The following is a 22,930-nucleotide window of genomic DNA, read 5'->3' on the forward strand; positions in this document are numbered from 1 at the left end:
ATTTTCACAATGCGGTGTTAATCTACAAATGCATTTCTGGAGTATCGGAGTTAGATATAGAATAATCAAATGTGCTACCCCACGATTTTCATGTCTTACTATGAGCCAATTAGATTACACGCTCATGCGCCGAAGGCTTCTCGGCAACACTCCCGGCCTCAAGCCAAGGGTCGAATTTTGCTGTCTTAACACCCAAAGTCGATATCACATAGCTGTGGATTGCTGCACTTGGAAGCTACGAGAATAATAGTCCTCCACAATTGGCTCTGACTTTATGATTATAAATGGTCATGGAGTAATCTCTTTGTCATAGTTCATTCGTGTTGTTGCACTGGACAAATAGATAATATCCAAGTGGTTAAAGCATTAATTCTATACGAACAATTATTGCTGATACATAAGTAACTACCGAAGGATAATCTCGCTACTCCACGATATTGTTTCCCAATACAGCTACCGCCCATATGCGTTTACCATGATGTGCATATTGCCATACCATTGCCAACCCGATATTGAATTTGAGAAAACTATAGTAATAGAATGGAACGAAACATAAAGAAAAAGTACGCCTTAAAACCATGTCTCTTGTTGATCATCATCATCATCATTATTATTCCGGAAATATCGTCCCCATATTCGCCCATAACATCTCGAAGTCTGTATATGAATCTGCTGGAAATGTCATATCAATAGACTGAGCCAGGATATCTTGTATTTCTGCATTCGTCTCGTTATCGAAAGATAACGAATCTACACCTTGCATGCCAGTGAAGCTGTCATCGAGAAGACTCTCATAACCCGAGTCTCCTGCACTCATGACAGATTGCACTTCATCGGGCTTTGTCATGACTTTCGACTGCTGCGCCATCATTTGCTTCTCATAAGTCTGCGCAAGACGGATATCGACTTTAGCACTGAGTTCAGTCATGACATTAGCAGCGCTGGCAGCTTGGGCGAAATTGTTCCCAAAGTTATCGAAGACAGCGATGGCGAGGTCGAGAGCACCTCTTGCTGCTCGAGTCTGTGTGCCTTGAGGATATGCGAATATATAACCGACCAGAGTCATTGCACAGTTCCACTGCCATTGGAAAGATTCCTGCCAGCCTGCTAGGATGGATGTCGACAAGATTACATGATGCATGATGTGCGTTAATTGCATAGCATGGCCGACACATTTAAGTGCGATTTGTTCTGAGAGAGCAGTGGGTGTGCTTCCTGGATTGAAGATGATGAATGGACGGCAGAGGTTGGTGCTAAGGTTGTGGTACATAAGTTCCAGGAGGAGTCGTTGTCTTTGAAGCCACAGTGGTGCAAATGGCTCAATATTGATGTGTGATAGGTCTGTGGAAAAGGGGGATCCACCGTTGAGACGATCAGTCTTGAGTGCCATGGGTACACCCCTGAGCCATTCGTCCATCCGCTCTAAGTGTGGCTCCAGCATATCTGCATAGGTACCGAGAGTTTGCAAGTCATCCCAGATAGTTCCTCTTACGCTGACTGTATTAGGGACTGGGGTATCGTAGAAAGCAGAGTAGGCCGATCGAGCAACAAGCAACAGTTTCGTATTGTGAAGATTCCAAGTCAACCAGGTAACGTTGTCACCGAGAGGTGCAAAGCTTTGCCCTGCGGCAATAGCAACATCGCGGTCATCTGTTGGAAGCGTGCATGTAGTATTACACTCATGGACCAAAAAAGGACGGCCGAGTTTCATGCTCATTTTACTCTCCAAAACGTAAAGTGTCCACCACATGCGTTTCCGCAATTCTCTTTCCTTTCTTGGCATTTCTTGGGGGGGCTCGACATGTAAGCCAAGCATATAGGCTGTTCGTACAGCAGCGCTGCAAGCGCTATCTGCCATATTTTGAAATGATCCACAGCAGAGGTATATGGAGCAGAGAATATGACATTGGAGAGTAGCTATTGTGGGTGCTTCTAGATCGGCCGCTAGTAGAGATTGACAACGTCGGTAATGCCATCTGCCAGCGATCGTTGCGTCATTGACGTTCACATTAGCTCTCGAGCCGGGATTATGTGCACGTGTTACATTGGGCAGAAAAGACATGCCATATTGCATGCACATTGCCAGGATAATATCGACCAGCGCGGAAGGTTTTCTCTCTTTGTCTGAATTCATCCATAACGACTGGTAATGCTCTTTGAATTCTTGTTCATCGATAATGGGATTTGAGGTATAGTATGATTGCCAAAAGAGTCCAAGAAAGTACTCTTCTTGTGTTGGTGAAAGATAGTCACCGACATTGAGGGGGTCTTCTATAGGGACCATCATCCCATTCTTGTTGTCTGATGTATCTGCAGTAGTCGGCCCATCGAGTACCTTACTCGCCGAGTTCGGTAACATGGCATGAGCAGAATGTTTTTGATGTAGTGAAGCGGTCAAGAAAGTGTTGAGGCGCCCGATGAAATAGTACAGCGATGCTGAGCCATACCACGTCTTTTGTGGGGAACGCGCGGTGCTAATGTGAATGCCTTCCCATTCTCTCTTGATAGAGTTTGCGTCGAATTCAAGGCCGCTCATGACAGCCAAGCCACTCATACCGCTCAAGCCAGTGTCATGTCCGGATCGAGAACTCCCTATACTGTTGGGCGGTGAAGGAATTCCATGTGGAGGAAGCATTTGCATATTTTGTTTGCTATCGCTTGAGCGCTCTTTTTCGAGTTCTTTCTCAAGTTCCTGAACTTTTTGCTTAAGGCGTTCAATCTCACGATATGCATGTGGAAGTGTTGCCGACTTCAGAGCACCACTATTGCTGCAGTTGCCGCCCCGGGTTTTGCAGTTGTTACACGGATGATCATTGTCGCATTTTATCCGATGAACTCGACACCAATCGCACGCTTTGGCCACTTGACTTCGTTTTTGACGTGGACGGGGCCGTGGAGGAGGCTCTGGGGATGCAGAAGTACTGGGCGTAGTGGAAGGCATGCTCACGAAAGTGGTGAACATTTTGGGAGCAATGTGATGGGTATCAAGTAGAGAGACGGAGAGGAGACGCGCTGGAGAAGTGATGTTGGCTAGTTGGATGTATATGCGGCACAGCACCAACTGAGATTTGATGGCAGGTGGCCCCGAAACCCAGCAGAAGGCTGTTGCTCGTGATCAATGGTCAACGAGTACCTCCTAAGGTCAGTCTTAGGAAAGTCGAAAGTCTCAAGATATGAGGATAGAGGATGCCAATCCTGTATGTACAGAATGTGGAGTTTGTATGATTTGCGGTGTCAAAAGTGCGAGCAGATCTCTAGTATTCTTTATTTGTGCACGGGCGGCACAATTAATGTGTTTTGGGTGCCAAGGGGTCTACCCCAACCAAGCCCCACCTGAAGGGACCCGGGAAGACAGATGGCTAGAATGCCACAAAACAAAACACGGCTTTTGCGGCTTTGTACGAGGTACTAATCGATTTTTCCGTGGCCGATACCTGGTTTCGTTACCAAAAGGGTCTAGGAATGAAGCGTCTAGGTGGTTTGTAGGGTTATACCAAGTAAGAGATGTATTGCTTTTCAACTTGACGTCAAACGATTCGGTAGGGCTTGGCCAATAATTTATCATAGTGCTAACACTCATATCTGAATCGACAATTGTCGGAATTACCGTCATTATCATACCATTCTACTTCACACATGTGGTACATTACCAATCTCTAATCGACATATCTGAAAAGAGTTACCAAGCTTTGACTACTTAGGTACCGTTGCAACTGATTGAGGCGGAGATAGCGTTTTGGGCTTCGGAGAAGAGCCTATCGCACCTGGGAGCCCCATAAAGGCTGCACTAAACCCCCTGTTGATCTGTCAAAATGCATGGTAAATAGCACCGGAAAACCCTTGATTATGTTTATCAGCCCTTTCTTTCTTCATTCCACCCCACCTACTGGAAACTGCCTGCGGAGTACATAATCTCATTTCAAAAGAGGAATTTCCTCTCACCACGACATGTAAACTTCGACCAGCTAATCCACAATACTATCATCATGGATAGAGCATTATAATCGAGAGCAAAACCCACTGTAAGTGTACGTACTCTCATCACACTACCTAATTTTAGCTACGGGGTCATTTAACACCAAAATCTCTCTCAAAACAACAATAATGCCCGTCACTGTAAGTCATTGAGTTCTCGTCCATACAAATTGCAACTCGGGTCCTCGCCACGTGAGGCTTTCACCAACAGAACCAATCATAAGCGATCTGAGAAGATCTTACGGCCACGAAATTACTGCCTAGAACTTCAAATTGTACGTACTCGGGTCCGAAGCCGTGGATTCCGTATCACGGCAAAGAGCCGACTCAGATTTGGCTCATGATAATGTCTTGAACAAATGGCCCGGCTTTCTTCATATCGGATGAATAAGCCGATAAATTTAAATAAGCTTACTTCGTTGCCAAAGAATAAGAATTTGCCGAGTCCAAATGTCCTTTCTCCATTTCTGTATTCCGTCCTCGCGAATGCGAAAACAGTGGGATTTCTGTTTCAGCTTGTGTAGACATAGGATTATGGTGAGATGCCCTTGATGATGACCATTCTTCGAGCTTCATCAAAGTTACCGTATGAAGTGTGGTAGTAGCCGGTTCGCTCGGCATTGTAATCGGAGTTTTTTTTTTTTTTGGTAAGAATTGCATTTACGATTATCAGCGCAAGGTCCAAATCCTTCGTAACTAAAGGGCTTACCTTCATTGGTTTTGCCATTTAAACAACACAATCTCAGCGTTTCATTTTATGATAGGACGTTGATTGAAAAAGGTATTATTGTCTAGATATGGAATGTGCCTAAGGCACGGATCTAATTAAATCATCGTTTTATGCAACGGCATGTTTCTTCAGCGGGGGGAACCTTATTAATATTCCCGCGCGTATGGGTGTGATGTAATCCCGCCTCTTTTTCAGGGTCCTGCAGATATGCAGCGGGCCCGAGTCCATATATGCGGTGTATTCTGTGGTTCTGCAGAACCTTGTAGACCCTGAGTTCTGCATGGTCTCGGGGAACCAGGCAGCGACATCAGCATCTGTAGCTTAGACATGAAGAATTACTCACGTGAGGCTGAGTTAGCCAAGAAGCTTAGGAGCTTGGGACCAAACTCTCGGATTCACTTCGCAAGATTGCTTACAGCTGCTGGGACAGTTTACGATCACGATACCTGGCTGTTTGCTCTCTCTTCCCCCTCTCCCCCTCTCTTCCAAATGATGCGGTGATCAGATATCGAAATGCTGTAGAACGGAAAATACACAGTCGTCGGTTTTTACCGGGACCGGATTAAAGGACGCTTATGTGATGAAATCGAAGCCGTGATATCGCCTTGAGACATCCATCAGTATTGGCAATCCTAGCTCTTCTATAGCTTATCTTTCTCTGCTGATCATGGTTCGAGGATACGAGCTAACGCAGGACTAGGCTTCCGCTGCACGTTTATTGCATGTAAGCAGGGTTACCACATGTCAACAACGTGAACTCGCCAGCAGTTTGGTTCCCAAAATATCGACATTAGTTAATTCTACCCAGGAAACGAGCTGAACAAAGCTTAATCTCGCTCTCTCTGCGCCGCATACGATATTACGGCAAGCCAGGGTTCTTTCTTCAACACCCTCGAGTTCATGGTATGGAATATGATTCGATGCGGGCTATGAAGTGAGACTATACGATAGTGACCATCATGGGTGATAGGAACGTGGGCGAAAAGTGACTGAGAAGTGGTCTAAGCATCAAGTTGAACGTCTATATAAACGGCTCAAAGTCTCGACGTTAAGCTCAATCCTCATCATCATCAACATCTTCTTCCTTTCTCAGCTTCATTCATTGCAGAACGATCTCTTCCGATCGCCATCATCTCTTCACTTGAAGATCACTTCCTACTTTCCACCTTTGCATACTATCCACTTCATTAGCAGAAATGTTTAGCAAAGACTTCACAGCCGTCGGGCTAGCAGCTCTCTCTTTGGTCTCTCAATCCCAAGCAGGACCTACCTTGAGTACTTCTCATCTCAAAGCAAGAGCCCTTCTAGGTAACTCTTTTGGTGTTCCTGGACGCAATGCCACTTACGACTACGTTGTCGTTGGTGGTGGCAATGCCGGTCTGACCATCGCCATGAGATTGGCTGAAGCCGAGGCTGGCAGCGTTGCTGTCATCGAAGCTGGAACTTTCTATGAGATTAGCAATGGAAACATCTCTCAAGTTCCCGCCACTGATGGTGTCTTTGCTGGAAAAGGTGCCACTGATTGGCAACCTCAAATCGATTGGGGTTATCAGACTACCCCACAATCTGTAAGTTTGATGACTAGGATTTGAATCAAAGATGACTTACTAACACTCTCGACAGGGAGCACACAACACTTCTCTTCACTACGCTCGTGGTAAGACTTTGGGAGGTTGTTCTGCCAGAAACTTCATGGTCTACCAACGTGGAACTGTTGGATCGATGCAGAAGTGGGCCGACCAGGTTGGCGACGACTCCTATGAATGGGATAACTTTCTTCCCTTCTACCAGAAGTCTGTTAACTTCACTTCACCTGACATGACCCTTCGATCTGCCAACTCCACTCCATCGTTCGTTGCTGCTGATGCTGCATCCTTTCCAGCTACCGGCCCACTTTCAGTTACTTGGTCCCACTATGCCCAAGCTTTCGGAACCTGGGCCATTGAGGGTCTCTCTCAAATCGGCATGCCAGTGATTCCTGGATTTTTGGGCGGAAACTTGATTGGAACTTCATACCCTACATTCACCCTTGATGCTGAAAAGATGACACGTGAATCCTCCGAGACTTCTTTCCTCAGAGTCGGTATGACATCACCTGATCTCAAGGTTTACACTCTTTCCATGGCCAAGAAGATTCTCTTCGACGAGAGCAAGAAGGCAACTGGTGTTCTTGTCGAGACTGGTGGCTACCCATTCACTTTGAGTGCCACCAAGGAGGTCATCTTGTCTGCTGGTGTTTTCGGATCCCCACAACTCCTTATGGCTTCTGGTGTTGGACCCGCAGATGAATTGAGTGCTGTCGGTATTGATGTCATTGCTGATCTTCCAGGTGTTGGAAAGGGAATGCAAGATCATCTATTCACTGGTGTCGGATACCGTGTCAATGCTCCTACCATCTCGAGACTTGTAAACGATCCTGTCTATGCTGCTGAGCAACTTGAGATGTACGAGAGCACCCCAGCTGCTGGCATGTATTCCAGCCCCGATACCGATGTTCTTGGATGGGAAAAGATCCCCGAGAAGTACAGAAGCCAATGGAGCAATGAGACCCAAAAGGCTTTGGCTGAATACCCTGCTGATTGGCCTGAGGTTGAGTACATTGCCATTTCTTCTTTCCTAGGCAACCAGGTCATCGAGGGAACCGACCCAAATGATGGATTCAACTATGCCACATTAGCAATTGCTCTCGTCGCTCCTCGATCCCGCGGATCCCTTACCATCACCTCCGCTGACACCAACGTTGCTCCTTTGATTGACCCAGGTTTCTTGACCGAGCAATCTGACGTCGACATCATGGTTGCTGCAGTCAAGCGTGTCCGTGAATTCTACGCCACCGATGCTCTTCAAAGCTTCGTCATTGGTGATGAGTACTTCCCAGGATCTAACATCTCGACCGATGCTCAAATCGAAGACTTTGTCCGAACCAGTTTCAACACTATCTGGCACGCAACATCCACCTGCTCCATGGGTCCAATCAACGACACCAACACTGTCGTCGACACCCAAGCCAGAGTTCTTGGTGTATCTGGTGTCCGTGTCGTTGACGCTGCCGCTTTCCCACTCCTTCCTCCTGGACATCCTATGTCCACAGTTTGTAAGTCTTATTCTTCCTATAAAAATTAGCAATTGAACAGTAACTAACAATTCATCCAGATGCTTTCGCTGAGAAGATTGCTTGCGATATCATTGGCTGTTAAGAAGTTCGCTTCCAAAGCGCCACCATCCAACACCATCTTTAATCATCGCTCCTCACCTTCATCCAATTTCTCTTTATTATGCTGTCAATAGACTCTTCTTAGAAGCACCATGGCTAAATTTGTTATCTCTTCTTTTCTTCTGACCTCCAGCTGATGGCGCCGGAATATTTTGATGCACCACTTGAGTTCCAAGATATTTCGCACACCAAAGCACACAGAGTACTCGAACACTATCGATCTCTGCGTGCAGACATTGTTAGTTGGATGTCACTGTACAACAATTGCTCGCATCCTCATTCTGAGGGGTAGCTTGAGCATCGTTGGGTTCTTTCCTTTTAGGTGTGATATTTGGGCGGCGGATTTCTTTCATATGTACCGTACAGAGGAGACAGATGTACTATAAAGTCATAGATATATAGTGGCAACCATCTTTTCATATAGCAACTCGCGTACTTTCCATATGCTCTGCAGATCGTGACCATGTTTCGTCGATTATGGTAACACTGCAGATGTAGCCAAGACAGACCAGGGGATTTACCTAATGACATCGCTATAATCTATGGATTTAATACTGAGTAAACGCAGATTTTTCCGACGACTTTGCTTTTTCATCTATTCAGTCCTATCGCCACCAATCATCGGGCTTTGCAAGGAAATCTAAATGTTGGATAGTATTCGCTAATCCTTGACGCATGTGTAACATTTCACAGCGTTTGTAATCCAACCAACAGCATATATCCGTACAGGCATCAGTTCTACCATTGCTAATCTTATTCTGTTGATTGAAGTTGGTAATTAATGATGTTACCGTACACAACATTCGTATTAACAAACTATCAAATTATTATGGACTTTCAAATTCGCCTACTTTGTTAGGTCAAATTCATATTGAGTTCTAGTATCAATTACTGATTCCAAACCTTTCAACTTCGGACTATGGAGATTTTGACTATAGGTTTGGTACCAATTCTCAATCCTCAAAACTCGTGAAGATACCGTTCAATTGCGGGCTCCATTCTGGCTAATGTCGTGGGTTTCTCGGCTAAACAGAAGATCAATTCGGTAAACATAACTTCACCGAAAATCATTAACTACCGAGCTCTCCCGAAAGGCTTCCGGCGCCACTTCATCAATTACTTGCAGATCTTCTATCTACCCGCAGTTTCCACTCTTCCCGCTCAGCCCCGAAGCGCATGCCCCGAGTAAGAACTAGGGGATACAATACTTTTACAATGTGGTTTGCTTCAAAAGTCGTATATCATCCAACCGATTGATTGCGAGCAAGATGTTTCATGTACGATTAATGAGATTCTACGCAGGTCCTCACACGGCTATTCAAAAGCTATGCGGTATGCTCGCGGTAAGTCATGTGATGCAGATCTAGCCCCCAAATGTACTCAATGAGCAAGTCGTTGCTAAGGCAACTAAGATCGCCAAGCAAAGCTGTAAAGCTTGATGGTGGGTGGAACAGATCAAGCTTATATGGGCTCATGCAAAGGCTGTGTAACGGGACCCGAATAGATAAGCCAACGATGAAGTAAGTTGGGCGGTTCAGCCGATACGGCATGTGGATTGTGTAACCAAGCCGATCATGTGCACGGATTGTGGAGTTCGTTATCAAGATTGATTTCCAAGGTCACATGTGTGTATGAGATTGTGCTAGCCACTAAGTCGGCTTGCGAGCCACCCGTAACAAGCCACCTGTTGTCAGCCACTTGTTGTCAGCCACTTGTCATTAGCCACTACGACATCTAAGGACACATCTCAAAAAAATGGAAAAAGCTCGAGGTCAGAAATGGATGAAGCAGGTGAGAGGTTCAGGAAGGATAAGGAGACGAGGGCGATTAGCATGATCGATTGAATTGACCATGTCACCTAAAGAGTTGAAGCAATGATCGTCAGGTAATTATATCCTGTCACTTTTGGTTGAGGCAAATGATGTAATTATGATGTTATCAAATTTGTTTGTGTTTTATAGTTAACTAGATGTTTAAATATGAACAATTGCCGTGAATCGTATATGAAATCCCAAACTCCTGATCCGTCTATCCCAACATATTGTCTAAACCAATACCCAAGTCTATGGTCATAAATCGTAAGAAGTGTATTAAAAGATACATGAAATGAGAAGTGACAAAGGAAACTCGTTAAATGACAGCCATGTCTAATTCAAAGCCAAGTATGAATTTTGAGCTGCGACAGGCTCTTTGATACCCCACTGAACCATCCAGTTCTCCAGCCAAACTCTGTTCAAAGGACCAAGGTTTCTCAAAGTCTTACTGGCAGACTGAGACACGTTGGTAGGTAATGTACGAGCACCCTTCTCAACGGCACCACCAGCTGCTGCCTTGGAGTAGAATTCAAGAAGGCGCATGGCGGGGTTGGCATCAACATCGACCTTGCCAGTGCGCTCAGCTTCATCCACGGAAGCTTTGAGTGCGTCAACCCATTGCTCAAATTTGACTGGCTTGACCATGCCTTCAGGGTAAGCGGCGATGAGGTTCTGTCCCAAGTCCTCTTCCCAAGAGGAGAATTGTGGGTTGACAACGTGATAAGTCTTGCTGTGGAGAGGAGCAGAAGAGATAGCGCCTGTAGTGGCGTCAAGCTCTGGCTGAGATGCGGTCTCGAGGATCTCGCACAAGACCTTGGAGAGCTTGTCGACTGGGAGCCAATCGATGTGATCTCTGGATGGGAAGGTCTCTGGCACAACACCGAGATGGGCGGATGAGACAATGATAGATGGAATGTACTCGTGTTTGTTCCACATTCCCTTTTGTTGTTCTACTGGACCGGCTACGATACCAACACGGCAGACAGCAGTGCGGACACCGGAGATTTGAGCGGCTTTCTCGAGGAGGGCCTCAGCGATGAGCTTGGATTGACCGTATCCCATAGGTGCTGCGGCAGTAAAGTCGAGGATTGGTGCCTCAGGAACACCGCCAACTCCCTTGTATCCACCAACGGCGGCGATAGATGAGATGAACATCACGAAAGCGTTGTTAGTAGAGCTGGAAGCCATTTGAGCGAGGTTGCGAACACCAGTGATGTATGGCTTGAATGAATTGAGAGTCCAGTTGAAGTTGACTGGCCATTGGCAATGAAGGACGTGGGTAACATTCTCCAAAATCTTAGTGTAGTTCTCTTGTCCAACACCCAATTGAGAGTCGGAAAGATCTGCCTTGAGGAAAGTAACTCTCTCGGGATCAATGGGGCTCAATCCTCTTGCAGCGATGGCTTGTTGGTATTTCTCGGCACCACCAGCAGAGCGATCAAGAGCGTAGATGTGCGCAACGTTAGGGTCATTGTTCATCTCATTGAGAAGGTATGAACCCAATGAACCGGTAGTACCAGTGAGGAGAACGGTAGTACCGGTGGTGACCGGTGTGACACGAGGCTTAGACTCGACTGGGAGAGTGGAGACAAATTCTTGGAAGAGAGACTCCATAGCGGTCAATTTAGGATTCTTGATTTCCTTCTCGTTAGGATCGGCGCTTTGGTAGGCACTATCAGGATCTTCAGGTGCCAAATCTGCGGTCTTGTAGAGGAACTCAGAAAGCTCAACCAAGGATGGATTGGAGTATACAGAAGCTGGTGAAATGGAGTCCGGAGTGAGGTTGTTGCCACCAGTGAGTTTGGCATGGATCTTGAGCTCGCGAACAATCTTGATGACATGGAGAGAATCCAAGCCAGATTCAAAGAATGCTGCATCAGGTCCAAGGTTTTGAATGCCGGCAGTCTCTTCGACGAGGTCTTTCAACCACTTAGCAATGTTGGTGCGGTCGGCAAAGTCTACTCGCAAGTCACCGACTTCACCTTCTTGGTCATCGAGATTCTCGGCAGCAGTGTAGACATCCTCGATATCTTTCTCGTACAATCTGTATGTCTGATGTCTTTGGATCTTACCTTGACCAAGGTAGTGCATTGGGCGGCTAGGATCAACAAACAAGATGTGGTATTGATCAAGTTGACCGTGAGCGGGAGCGTGAATGTTAGCTTGGGCAATAGCTGGAAGCATGTCCTTGATGAGAGCGTGGCGATCAGCAGCGCTGGCTGGTGGAGCATCCTTGAGGTCGACAAGAGCAGCTGGCTGGAATTTGCCACGACCAACAACCATGGCGCCCTTGACGAGAGGACTGCTGCAGAGAGAAGCTTCCATGAGAGCTGGAGCAAGTTTCTCTCCATTGCTGAGAACAATAACATCGTCAGCACGACCTCTCCATTTGTACAAGAAAGGCTTGGCTGGATCAGGGTGGCGAGAGTAAAGATCATTCATGGAGTACTCCTCGAGTTGAGGGAAGGTACTGAAGATACCCTGGTAGTAAAGGTCTAGTTCGGGCTTTCGCTCAATGTAGAGTTCATGAAGACCGTCCATGTACTCTCTGAAGACAATACCAGAATGAGTTGGGTGCCAGTAGAAGTAAGCCCAATCCTCGACGGCAGGAGCCAATCGTGGAAGACAAGCAGTCTCAGTAGCTCCAAAGTTGGAAACGACTCTGCAATGCTTGGAGATGATATCACCGGCAGTCTGGGAGATGGCAGCACCACAGACGAGAATGTAGTTGAAGTTGTGGATACGCTCAAGGGACTTAGGATCGTGACTCAATTCCTCATAGATGGATGGGGGGCCGATTGAAGCGTCGACACCACCATATTTGTGGATCTCATCGGCATATGCAGCGTGAGGTACGACATTGGCAGAGCCGTAAACAGTGGTGACACCAAGAAGGAGAGACATGGTGATACCGATGTTCAAACCACTAGTGTGGAACAAAGGCATGAGGTTGTAAGCCCTGCGAGATTGTTGGTAGACTTCAGTGGTTGGAACATAACCGTCGACTGCTGGGATAGTTCTCCAAGCCTCGTATGTGCTAAGGATCTCGTTCTTCCAGGTGATAGGCTTTGGAAGACCGGTAGAACCGGTAGTGTGGAGGACGAGACATGGATCGGTTCGTGCCTCAGCAAAAGACTTGTTGTAAGGGTAGGCGCGGACCTCTTCATCTTCAAGCAACTCTTCAAGTTCTGGCACTGTTGCAGTGCGCATGTTGCGTTGGCTCAAGATGTTCTCAACGTGTGTGTTGCGAGCTGTCAAGAATATGTGACAGTCGGACTTCTCAAGAACGTTGAGAGACCCGGCGACGCTGTTACGGGGAGAAAGATACAGCATCTTGTATCCAGCTTTGATGGCGCCGAACATGAAAAGGAAGTAACGAATGTCACCTGAGGGCCATGTTAGTATGATGGGTACATTGTGGAATGGAAGCAATAGACTCACTGTGGCCTTGGTAGGCGACAGCTGGGAATTCACCAGCTGGAGCTTTTCCGAGGATTGACTCCAAGTACCAAGCGGTACGGTTGATCGCATTGGCGAAAGATCTGGCAGATACTTCCACGAAGCCATCTTGTGGCATATCAGTCTTTGGGTAAGCAAAGATTGAATGGTCAGGTACCGATCTGGCAAGCTCATCTGGGATGAGGTGAACCAAACGGGCGGGGTTAGAATTGGCTGCGGCGAAGGCGGCTGGGACATCAGATCGGAGAGTTCCTTGTTGAGACATGTTTAAAGATGGTTTGAGTGATTGAAGAAGTTGAAGTTATTAGTATGAAGTATTATTAGATGTAAAGATGGTTGAGTAGCTCAAAGATGCTTTAGTGAAGGTATTGGGTGTAGATTGTTGGATGTCTAAGACTCAAGTATTGGAAAACTGCGAAGTGATGTTCTGGCGATGCCTTGATAGAATGTTGAAGATGTTGTTGTTGATGATGATAAAAAAGTATTTACCTCGACAACATCGACAACTTATATATCAGAATCTCGTTGACTATCGACATAGTGTATATTGTATACACTTCCCAAAAGAGTTTCTCCATACCGCGCAACAGGACATTCTATCGAGCAATGATGGTATTCGCGGGGAGCGGACAGCCGGAGCAGAGCTAACGGGCTACTTTCGGCCTACTCTATCTTCAATGAGATTCGAGATTCCTATACCAAAGTTGTATGAGTTTTGCTGCGCGAGATCTAAGATTGCTGTTGGATCTGGAGATGAGATTGGCGCGATTGGGAATTCGGGAGCTTGCAAAAATCTCCTAATGTCAATGTACCAATGGCTACTCCAGGAGTGGTGTTGCCCTATCTTAGTTTGTTACCTTCTACATGGTAGTAATGCTAGTACCATCGCGCCATGGTACCAATGGCACATCCTGGATCTTGCAGGAGTTTCATGATCCATTACAACAGACGTTGATGGAGCTTCTAAATCGGGACTGCCAGACACGTTATGGTCATCAACACTCCGCCATAGCTCCCGGAGCTTGGGCCACACATTCAATTGAGGGGCTTTCCCATGTTTTTGATTATGTTTGTTGAGCAAGCATTCTGAATGAAAGTGTAATCTGATAAGGAGTTCAATGATACTTTGCTTTAATGAGTTAGTCTTCAAAGTTAAGTCGGTTTGTACGAATTGGGATGCCTGACCGAAGTGGAAAAAAGGACCTGTTGTAAGTCTCGCGTGAGAAATTCCTTATTTTGCACTCAAAATGCAACTGCCATGTGAAGGAGATATTACGTACCGGTTTAGGATGGTGCACCAAACTTCACTATCACTCGAATATGATCAAAACAAATTCATTCCGGTTCTCCTACCGAATTTGAAGGTTCACTCTGTGAAAATATTCCGGTCTTTGTAATTATCTAATATCGTTTAAGAAAAATCTATGTGAGAGATCTCAGCACTGATCTTTGATTTGTAACGCTGTTACACATACAATCTTCCATACGAATTCTGTTTTTTGGAAAGCGATACTTTCTAGGATAACTGGGGAAACAAAGAACGTAGGAAGGGTAAGTTAGTTGATGAGGTGACCCAAAGGTATGTTGAGGGTGGATGTAAGAATATTCATCACACACCTCCACAGGGGTTGTGGACTTTCTAAATATTAAATGCTAAATTTTTTATTTTGGAATATTATAACAAATAGAATAGACGAAAAAACGCTCAATTGAAAGAAAATCTACATATTCATTGCGATATTATTGGCTAATGGGTTCTAATTCCTGATTTGGGACAGTGGCAACGCCAAGTGCACGTAATTATGAAAATATTCAGCGTAGCAATTTGAGATGCAGGCAGTAGATATTTCCTCAAGTAGACTAGATAGATGTAAGAAAAAAACAATAACACACTTTCTAGCACCATAAATCTGATGCCACTGGAGAGCATAAAGCCTCAAAAAAATTTCGTCACAACATGCTTACATAATACCAAGAAAACCTGACAGCTTGTGACTTTCCTAGCATCAATAGCGTTGTGTAAGGCTGTGCCACAAATATCCTCCGGCTGAAGATTTTGTTCTCTTCAACGACTGATGAAATGCATGAATTATCCAACCCGGCTCCCTGTCTCCGATCGTAAAAATCAGGAGCAACCGAACGGGACAAATGCAATGAAATGAATTAAGGTTTTGGAGTCTCACGGGCCGAGCCTGACAGCAGTCCAGCTTGAAGAATATCAGCATCGACCCCACATTCTTTAGCGACATTTCACAACATCCTTCCTATTCCCCCTTTTGGTAATGGAGTCACGGAATCTCATCCAACTCCTATATCGGTGGCCGCGAGTATACATATCACCATTACCCCGACTATCTTAAATGAAGTGGACACCTCTTTTACTTTTTATTATCCCAAGACATAGCCGCGCCTAATTCAATTATTCTTTACTCCACTGTTGAAAAAGTTCCATATAAGAATCAACACCGAAACATAATTAATCAACAACATCTAAAATCAATCGAAAAATCAAATATGCCTTCTTCTACAAGACTTCCTACCCGTGCTTTGGGACGCGATGGTCCTCAAATTCCTGCCCTTGGCCTCGGACTTATGGGTTTAAGTAGTAAGTCCTGCAGAATTCATCATTGAATGAGAATTAGATTAACAATCAATGATAGCTTTCTATGGAAAGCCCGGATCAGATGAGGAACGTTTTGAGTTTCTTGATCGTGCTTATGAGCTAGGCTGCACTCATTGGGATTCAGCTCAAATGTATGGCGATAATGAAGTACTTTTGGGCAAATGGTTCACGAGAACTGGAAAGCGCAGTGAGGTGAGATCGCAGCAATTTCCGAACAAAAAGCTGAAAAATGGTTGCTTATTGTTCTCTAGATCTTCTTGACTACCAAATTCGGTAACCATGTCACCCCAGAAGGTGGTCGTGAGATCCGAAACGATGCAGAGTACATCCGTCAATCTGTAGCGGAGAGTTTTGAAAAACTTCAAACTGATTACATAGATTTACTCTACTGGTATGTGCTTCCCAAAAAAATTCAAGGAAAACGGAACTTGTTCTCATGCGCATCGGAATAGTCATAGATTCACTGGAACAATTCCAGTCGAGACAATTGTCACTGTTATGAAAGAATTTGTCGAGTAAGTCTTCGATCCTGTCATTTGCTCCTCAAATACTGACTTCTGAAGTGCTGGCAAAGTCAAGTATTTAGGTCTCAGCGAGTGTGGTGTTGACACTCTTGAACGTGCTGTTAAGATTCACCCAATTCACGCGTATCAAATTGAGTACAGTCCATTCTCTATGGATGTTGAGAAGCCAGAAGTTGGACTTCTTGACTGCTGCAAGAGACTCGGCATAGCGCTTGTTGCCTATTCACCATTGGGCCGTGGTATTCTCACTGGTCAATACAGATCAGTCGACGATTTCGACAAGGATGATTTCCGACGAACAATTCCCCGTTTCGCCACCCAGGAGAACTTTGATAAGAATCTGAAACTCGTTGATACCATTACTGCAATTGGAAAAACTAAGAATGCCTCCCCAGGACAGGTTACACTTGCCTGGATGATTAAGCAAGACCCTCTCATTTTCCCAATTCCAGGTACCAAAAAGATCAAGTATTTGGAAGAGAACATTGGAGCTCTCTATGTGGATTTGACAGATGAAGAGGATAAAGCAATTAGACATGCAATTGAGAGCGCTGAAGTGGTTGGAACTAGAGTTGCCGAGCATCTTATGGGTGTTCTTGTGGTTGATACTCCTCCTCTTACCAATTAGTTGGTTGAAGAAATTGGTGTTGAATATTGAATATGAGTTATTGGTTAAATTGGTTTTTATAGAAAAGACACCCTATATTGGTGCACCACAGAATTTTACCACGGGTTTCTACATAATTACTGCTTGAATATGCTCGTCCTGTTTGTGAGAAACAAACTCTGTAATAACTTCGGCCTAGGATTCTCGTGAGTGTCAAAAGACATATGATGAATGTTGACATCTGCTCGACTGATAGAAGTTGTAACATCTGCTTGTTTCTCGAGAAACTTACTGTTCAACAGAACTTAGGTTACGATCACCACCTCGACTTGCACACGTCTGACACAGTGAGTGATGATAAGCTGTCTTCAGTCCTAGTATCACTTATAGTTAACTGCGAGCGAATAATGGTAACTTTCTCGAGATTAAACCAATGACTGATCACGTATCACTGGCATGCCGATTTTTACATACAGACTGTATAGAAGGATAATTTCTGCCAGAAATTCAAGAAAGAATCTTTCAGCACTTTCTTTGATTTGTGCATCTCGTGTGGCTGGAGAAATGATGACATAATCATTGTTGTGGTCCAGAACCTTAACCCAACCATCACAATTTTAGTTCTACCCCGAGTCAACAAGCACACGACTTCTTCATCTCGGGTGAAATCTTCAACAACACGATAGCCACGTAATATAATTCTGCAGTAAAAACGGCTAAATGCACCCATTGGTATTCTATCACGCCAGAAGTTCTGGTGAGGTCTGAATTTGAGCTCCGGGGTGTGTAAACAGTGCAGGTAATCATTTAGCGTAAAGTCAGTTCTACAACTAGACTACGTGAGGAACTCCGGTATTATATCAATTGGTCTCAATTCATTTGTAAACAATGAAAGCGGAAAGTTGCCGAGATGGAGTTGTTGTGTTGCTAGAGCTAGCAAACAACGCGAGTGTTTGGAAGAATGAGGGATGTGTACGAAGCATATAATGCGGAGAAAACAATGTCCTTTGCAATTCCGGAGTTGAAGAAACTCAAACGAGCGCAAGAATGGGTTGAACTTATGGGGATTGCTTTACCGGACTCACGTTTTCGGTATACAGTCACCAAGCCATGGCTGACCGATGCATCCGAAATCTCAACCCGAAAGGTGTTTATCAAGTCGGCTCCCCAGCTCAGATTTCATTCATTCTCCAGTCCTCTCTCATCAACATTTCTACTATATTCTCAATCTTAACTATTATCTCTTTCGCCCTATTCATAGCCTCCTTAGTTGTCGTTTAGATCATAATGGCCCATCTCACCCCAGAGCATATCTTGCACCTTTACGATACCTTCGGAGAGCTCAGGGTGCTCGACGATATCATCCGCCATCGCTCCAAAGATAATCCTCCTGCTCCTATTTTGGGATACCCCAGAGTTGAGGATAATCCAAGCGATTATGAGACCTTCACTGGTCAACAACTTGATTCATTCGTCGATGCTGCATGCAAATACTTCATCAAGAATGGTTTGAAGCCTGTAAGTGAACTGAATATACACCCAAGACTCGTTGTAACCATTCTGACTCTCATCTCAGGGCGGTAAAAAAGTAATTGGACTATACTCTCCATCTAATGTAGACTTCGCGGTCACTTTCTTCGCCCTCAGCCGTTTGGGATACACTGTTCTCTGCCTTTCCCTTCGCATAGCACCCATAGCTATCATCAACCTGCTCAAGCAAACAGAGTGCGAGGTCATAATCCGTGGTGATACCCCACAAATTGCTGCTACTTGTGATGCCGTCGCACAAGAGACCACTTTAAGATCTGTTGTCATTCCCCAGCGCGCTCAATATGGGGTACCACGCCCAGTGAGTGAGAAACCGTTCACAAGAGAATTCGATCGCGAGGTCGAGACCAATGAGGTCGCCATTGTTATGCACAGTTCTGGATCTACCGGACTACCTAAGCCGGTATTCCTTACCCACAAGAATGTGTTGACCCATCCAGTGCAAGGTGCTGGAATGCATAACTTCGGTGCGCTTCCATTGTACCACATGTACGGTCTTTCAACTACACTGCAAGCTATGTACATGGCAAAGAAGGCAAACTTGCCTAGTGCTACTCTGCCAATGACAGCAGACAACCTTATGCTCGCAATCGAAGCAACTCAACCTGAGGTCTTTCACGCTGTACCATATGCTTTAGGACTCTTAACTGAGCACCCAAGAGGTATGCCATATTTGAAGCAGGCTAAAATTGTTACTGCAGCCGGTGCTCGTACTCCTGATGAGCTCGGTGATCTCCTGGCCTCGGAGAAGGTCAACATTGGTGTCGTATTTGGAACGTGAGTATCCCAGTTAATTATTTACTTTTTGATATTATGGCAACTAACTTCAATTAGTACTGAAGCAGGTCTCCTTGGTGATACTATGCGTCGTGCTGACGGAGATGACTCGTGGAACTATGTCCGAATTTACCAAAACATCAGAAGTTCTATATACATGGACCCTCTGGGTGACAACCAATTCGAATGCGTCTACCTTAAGAGCCATCCAGGGTTGTCCGTCTCCAACTCAGATGACCCCGCGCCTGGCTCATGGCGTTCAAAAGACGTTTTCGAGCCACATCCAACCATTCCTGATACTTGGAAATATGTGACTCGTCTTGATGATCGTGTTACCTTGAGCAATGGAGAGAAAGTTCTACCACTTCCAATAGAAGGTCGTCTCCGCCAAGAAGAGATCATTCGTGAAGCTGCCGTTTTTGGTGTAGATAGAGCTATTCCAGGTGTCTTGATCTTCAGAGCTTCTGATGAGCTCCCAGACGAAGAATATCTTGAGGCTATCTGGCCAGCCATTGTTGACGCCAACTCTCGTGCTGAGGGCTTCTCTCAAATTACCAAGGAGATGGTCGGGCTAGTACCTTCTGATATTGAATACCCCAGAACAGATAAGGGAAGCATCATCCGCGCACAAATCTATAGAAAGTTTGCAGACAAAATTGATGAATTGTATGAAAGTCTCGATGGGGATGCGGAAGGAACTTTGCGCCTCGATCTCGCCGGTACTGAAGTTTTCTTAACCGAGACATACGAAGACATTACAGGTCATGCTCTGGAATCCATCGATACTGATTTCTTCAATGCCGACATAGACAGTTTGAGAGCCATTCAAATGAGACGTATAATCCAGAAGACTCTGGATCTTAAGGGCCAACAACTTAGCAGCAACGTCGTATACGAACATGGAACCGTCAGAGCACTAGCACAATACTTGTTCTCTCTCAGCTCTGGTGGAGGCGAGCAAAACAAAGATAACGTTCCACTGATGGAATCATTGATTGAGAAGTACTCCACTTTTGGAGAAGTTGTGGTATGTTTAGTTTCCACTACCCTTGTGACGCCAATTTACTTACATAAAAATAGATCTTGACTGGTGCCACTGGTTCTTTGGGTGCTCACGCCTTATACCAGATGGTGAACAGCCCCAAATTTAGAAAGGTATACTGTCTTGTCAGAGGAGAGAATCCAATGGACAGAGTCTTAAAGTCCATCAAAGACCGTGGATTATCTCTCACTCCAGCCGCAAGAGCTAAGGTTGTCGCCTTTACGGCTGATCTTGCCCTCACTGATCTTGGTCTTGGAAAATCTATGATTGAGCAATTCAAGACTGAGGTCTCACTCATCATTCACTTGGCATGGTCTGTCAACTTCATCATTGGCTTACAAAGTTTTGAGCCCCATCTTGCTGGATTGAAGAATCTTTTGGACCTCTCGCTCGCTGTCTATCGTTCAGAGCCTGCTCGTCTTTTCTACGCTTCTTCCATCTCCACAGCTGAGAACACACCTGCACCAGCTCTTATCCCAGATGCTCCAATTGAAGACTTCAATAACGCTCTGAATATGGGTTATGCCCAATCCAAACTTGTTGGTGAATACATGGTTCTTAATGCTGCTCGTGGTGGAGCACGAGCCTATGCTCTACGTATTGGGCAGATTGTTGGAGATAGGGATAACGGATTCTGGAACGAAGCCGAATTCGTTCCCTCCATGATCAGATCTGCACTTTCCATGAAAGCTCTCCCAATTTTCCACGAGAACTGCTCTTGGATTCCAGTTGATACTCTCGCCACTGCCATCTTAGAGATTGATGAGAAACTTAAGTCTCTTCCTCGACCATGTGCTATTGACAGCACCAACCCTCCTATTGTCTACAACATGGTCAACCCTGCCACATTCACTTGGGAATCACTTCTCGGCGAACTTTCTACAGCTGGTCTTGACTTCAAGGCTATTCCTTTCGGAGATTGGTTACAAAAGCTCAGAGAGTCAGCTGCTAACGGCCAAGAAGAACAAAACCCAGCCGTCAAGCTTTTGGATCATTTCGAGCAGCGATACCTTCAGAGTAACAATGGCCATGGCTATAGTGGCGCTGAGGCTACTGCAAGCTCAAGCGGTGCTAGCAGTCCTCGAAGCAGCATCTCGGGTGCTACACCACCAAGCAGCAAGGGTACTAGCATTAGTGACTATGAAATTGTCGGAGTCACATTCGATACCAAAGCTATCTTGAGAGATAGTAAAGTCTTGCAGAGCCCACCTGATATTATTCAGGATGGATATGTAAAGCAATTTTTAAGTCAATGGTTGAAGAAGTGGGTTAAGTGATTGGAAGCTTATGGATGAGGGTATATGATTTGATGAGATTATGGTATAGAATATTTGCGAATACGGCTTCTTTATTTTTTATAGATATATGCGGGGTGCAAAATTTTTGCAGATGACGGATGTTCTCTTTTATCTTGGATTCTCATGGGGTCTGGCGGAATTTTACATCATTTTTGTAATTAATCTTTTCTAGCTAACTATTCTTATATCAAATGGAAGAAATACTTGAACCCTAGAAAGCCTATGTGAAGAGTATATGTCAGTAGCTGAGCCAGAAGATGCACTATCATTCAGTAACAATACGCTGTACACTCACTGACCATACTTCAATCATTTATGAATTATGATTCATTCTCGTGCCGTGATTTATCTCAAATACGCGATTGTCACCTTGAATTAGAGAGGCTACGCAGACTTGTCAGAAGATTCAATCACGATCACAGCGATTAACCTTGAATCACAACCAGTAGTTCGGGTTATTCATCTCTGCTGAACTCGAAAGCTAGCTTTCGAAGCTCACATGCCTGACTATATTAAAATCTACAATCGTGAAGCATATTGCTCGACTCTTGGCACATGCCTTAATGACCAAGTTCGAGATCGACGTAAACGCGGAATTACTTCAGTCTCATCTCCATGGCAACACTCAAACCCCGCAACGGGTGTATCTATCATTACTAACCCTTCTCTCTCAATTGATAAATTCCACATTCTTCAACCTTCAGCCCAACTTCCTAGCTTTCGCATGATCTAATTTTCGGGCCAGGCCGTTGACGATTGAAAATAGATTTCTGCATGAAAATAGCAGCCAAATCTAGGGACCCAATCGATTTTCGGTTTCGGATAAGTCGGGTCTCGTTGCACAATATGGATATTCGGCTCGGTAGGACAGGAAGTACTACATGCCAAGATACGGCCCTTTGGTTGGCGAGAAGAAATAAATTGTACTCGGGGTTTGGGGTTTGAGGTATACTCGGGTTATCTAATCATACGAGATGATGGATAATAAGCGAAATTGACTCCGAAGTCGCTCAGTATGGGGAATTGGATATTGAATGGGATTCTGGATATGCAGTTGTGGAATTGTGATAGTTGATGGTTTGTTCGACAGATGGTTTGGAGTACGTACTACCCCGCATTTTAAGCCACATTGATTTTCCCGTTTTTCAACCCCACTTCTACTTAATGTCATGTTTGACATGCATGACTTGCGACTTATGAAACATGCAGATGTTATGATATTTAGTATTAATTGGATTTAGTCTTAACCCAGACTGAAGAGATCGATATCCAGAGTCAAACTGGGGCAAAAGAGTCATTCCGTTTTCTACGTTCAACTT

The 22,930-nt window shown here is 45.0% G+C and overlaps 5 protein-coding genes across 5 annotated transcripts; 3 read left to right on the forward strand and 2 right to left on the reverse strand.

The window, feature by feature from the left end:
- Positions 1-305: 305 nt before the first annotated feature.
- BCIN_03g01530 (hypothetical protein) lies at positions 306-3,526 on the reverse strand. The gene has a single exon (XM_001559309.2). It carries the CDS (start codon positions 2,960-2,962, stop codon positions 611-613), a length of 2,352 nt encoding a protein of 783 aa, XP_001559359.1. The 5' UTR covers positions 2,963-3,526; the 3' UTR covers positions 306-610.
- Positions 3,527-4,691: 1,165 nt separating this feature from the next.
- On the forward strand, positions 4,692-8,082 carry BCIN_03g01540 (hypothetical protein). Its single transcript, XM_001559307.2, has 3 exons — positions 4,692-6,273; positions 6,329-7,799; positions 7,859-8,082. Exons 1-3 carry the CDS (start codon positions 5,902-5,904, stop codon positions 7,900-7,902), a joined length of 1,887 nt encoding a protein of 628 aa, XP_001559357.1. The 5' UTR covers positions 4,692-5,901; the 3' UTR covers positions 7,903-8,082.
- Positions 8,083-9,702: 1,620 nt separating this feature from the next.
- Positions 9,703-14,296, reverse strand: BCIN_03g01550 (hypothetical protein). The gene is made up of 2 exons (XM_001559305.2): positions 13,175-14,296; positions 9,703-13,119 (listed from the first exon to the last, which is right to left on the reverse strand). Exons 1-2 carry the CDS (start codon positions 13,455-13,457, stop codon positions 10,067-10,069), a joined length of 3,336 nt encoding a protein of 1,111 aa, XP_001559355.1. The 5' UTR covers positions 13,458-14,296; the 3' UTR covers positions 9,703-10,066.
- Positions 14,297-15,306: 1,010 nt separating this feature from the next.
- BCIN_03g01560 (hypothetical protein) lies at positions 15,307-17,080 on the forward strand. Its single transcript, XM_024691760.1, has 5 exons — positions 15,307-15,797; positions 15,853-16,007; positions 16,067-16,206; positions 16,268-16,330; positions 16,379-17,080. The coding sequence occupies exons 1-5, from the start codon at positions 15,707-15,709 to the stop codon at positions 16,965-16,967; spliced, it is 1,038 nt and encodes a 345-aa protein (XP_024547532.1). The 5' UTR covers positions 15,307-15,706; the 3' UTR covers positions 16,968-17,080.
- Positions 17,081-17,592: 512 nt separating this feature from the next.
- Positions 17,593-21,825, forward strand: BCIN_03g01570 (hypothetical protein). Its single transcript, XM_001559303.2, has 4 exons — positions 17,593-18,464; positions 18,523-19,271; positions 19,329-20,298; positions 20,352-21,825. The coding sequence occupies exons 1-4, from the start codon at positions 18,234-18,236 to the stop codon at positions 21,588-21,590; spliced, it is 3,189 nt and encodes a 1,062-aa protein (XP_001559353.1). The 5' UTR covers positions 17,593-18,233; the 3' UTR covers positions 21,591-21,825.
- The last annotated feature ends 1,105 nt before the right edge of the window (positions 21,826-22,930 follow it).

Source organism: Botrytis cinerea, chromosome 3 (assembly GCF_000143535.2).
Source record: "Botrytis cinerea B05.10 chromosome 3, complete sequence".
NCBI lineage: Eukaryota > Fungi > Ascomycota > Leotiomycetes > Helotiales > Sclerotiniaceae > Botrytis > Botrytis cinerea.

Bases quoted from the DNA above. Each gene is read 5' to 3' on its own strand.
- BCIN_03g01560 (XM_024691760.1), top strand. From the start codon at position 15,707: ATGCCTTCTTCTACAAGACTTCCTACCCGTGCTTTGGGACGCGATGGT. The intron at 15,798-15,852 runs GTAAGTCCTGCA...AATCAATGATAG, and splicing joins CGGACTTATGGGTTTAAGTA to CTTTCTATGGAAAGCCCGGA. The intron at 16,008-16,066 runs GTGAGATCGCAG...ATTGTTCTCTAG, and splicing joins GAACTGGAAAGCGCAGTGAG to ATCTTCTTGACTACCAAATT.
- BCIN_03g01570 (XM_001559303.2), top strand. From the start codon at position 18,234: ATGGCCCATCTCACCCCAGAGCATATCTTGCACCTTTACGATACCTTC. The intron at 18,465-18,522 runs GTAAGTGAACTG...CTCTCATCTCAG, and splicing joins TCAAGAATGGTTTGAAGCCT to GGCGGTAAAAAAGTAATTGG. The intron at 19,272-19,328 runs GTGAGTATCCCA...AACTTCAATTAG, and splicing joins ATTGGTGTCGTATTTGGAAC to TACTGAAGCAGGTCTCCTTG.
- BCIN_03g01540 (XM_001559307.2), top strand. From the start codon at position 5,902: ATGTTTAGCAAAGACTTCACAGCCGTCGGGCTAGCAGCTCTCTCTTTG. The intron at 6,274-6,328 runs GTAAGTTTGATG...CACTCTCGACAG, and splicing joins ATCAGACTACCCCACAATCT to GGAGCACACAACACTTCTCT. The intron at 7,800-7,858 runs GTAAGTCTTATT...CAATTCATCCAG, and splicing joins ACATCCTATGTCCACAGTTT to ATGCTTTCGCTGAGAAGATT.
- BCIN_03g01550 (XM_001559305.2), bottom strand. From the start codon at position 13,457: ATGTCTCAACAAGGAACTCTCCGATCTGATGTCCCAGCCGCCTTCGCC. The intron at 13,120-13,174 runs GTGAGTCTATTG...CATGGCCCTCAG, and splicing joins TGTCGCCTACCAAGGCCACA to GTGACATTCGTTACTTCCTT.
- BCIN_03g01530 (XM_001559309.2), bottom strand. From the start codon at position 2,962: ATGTTCACCACTTTCGTGAGCATGCCTTCCACTACGCCCAGTACTTCT.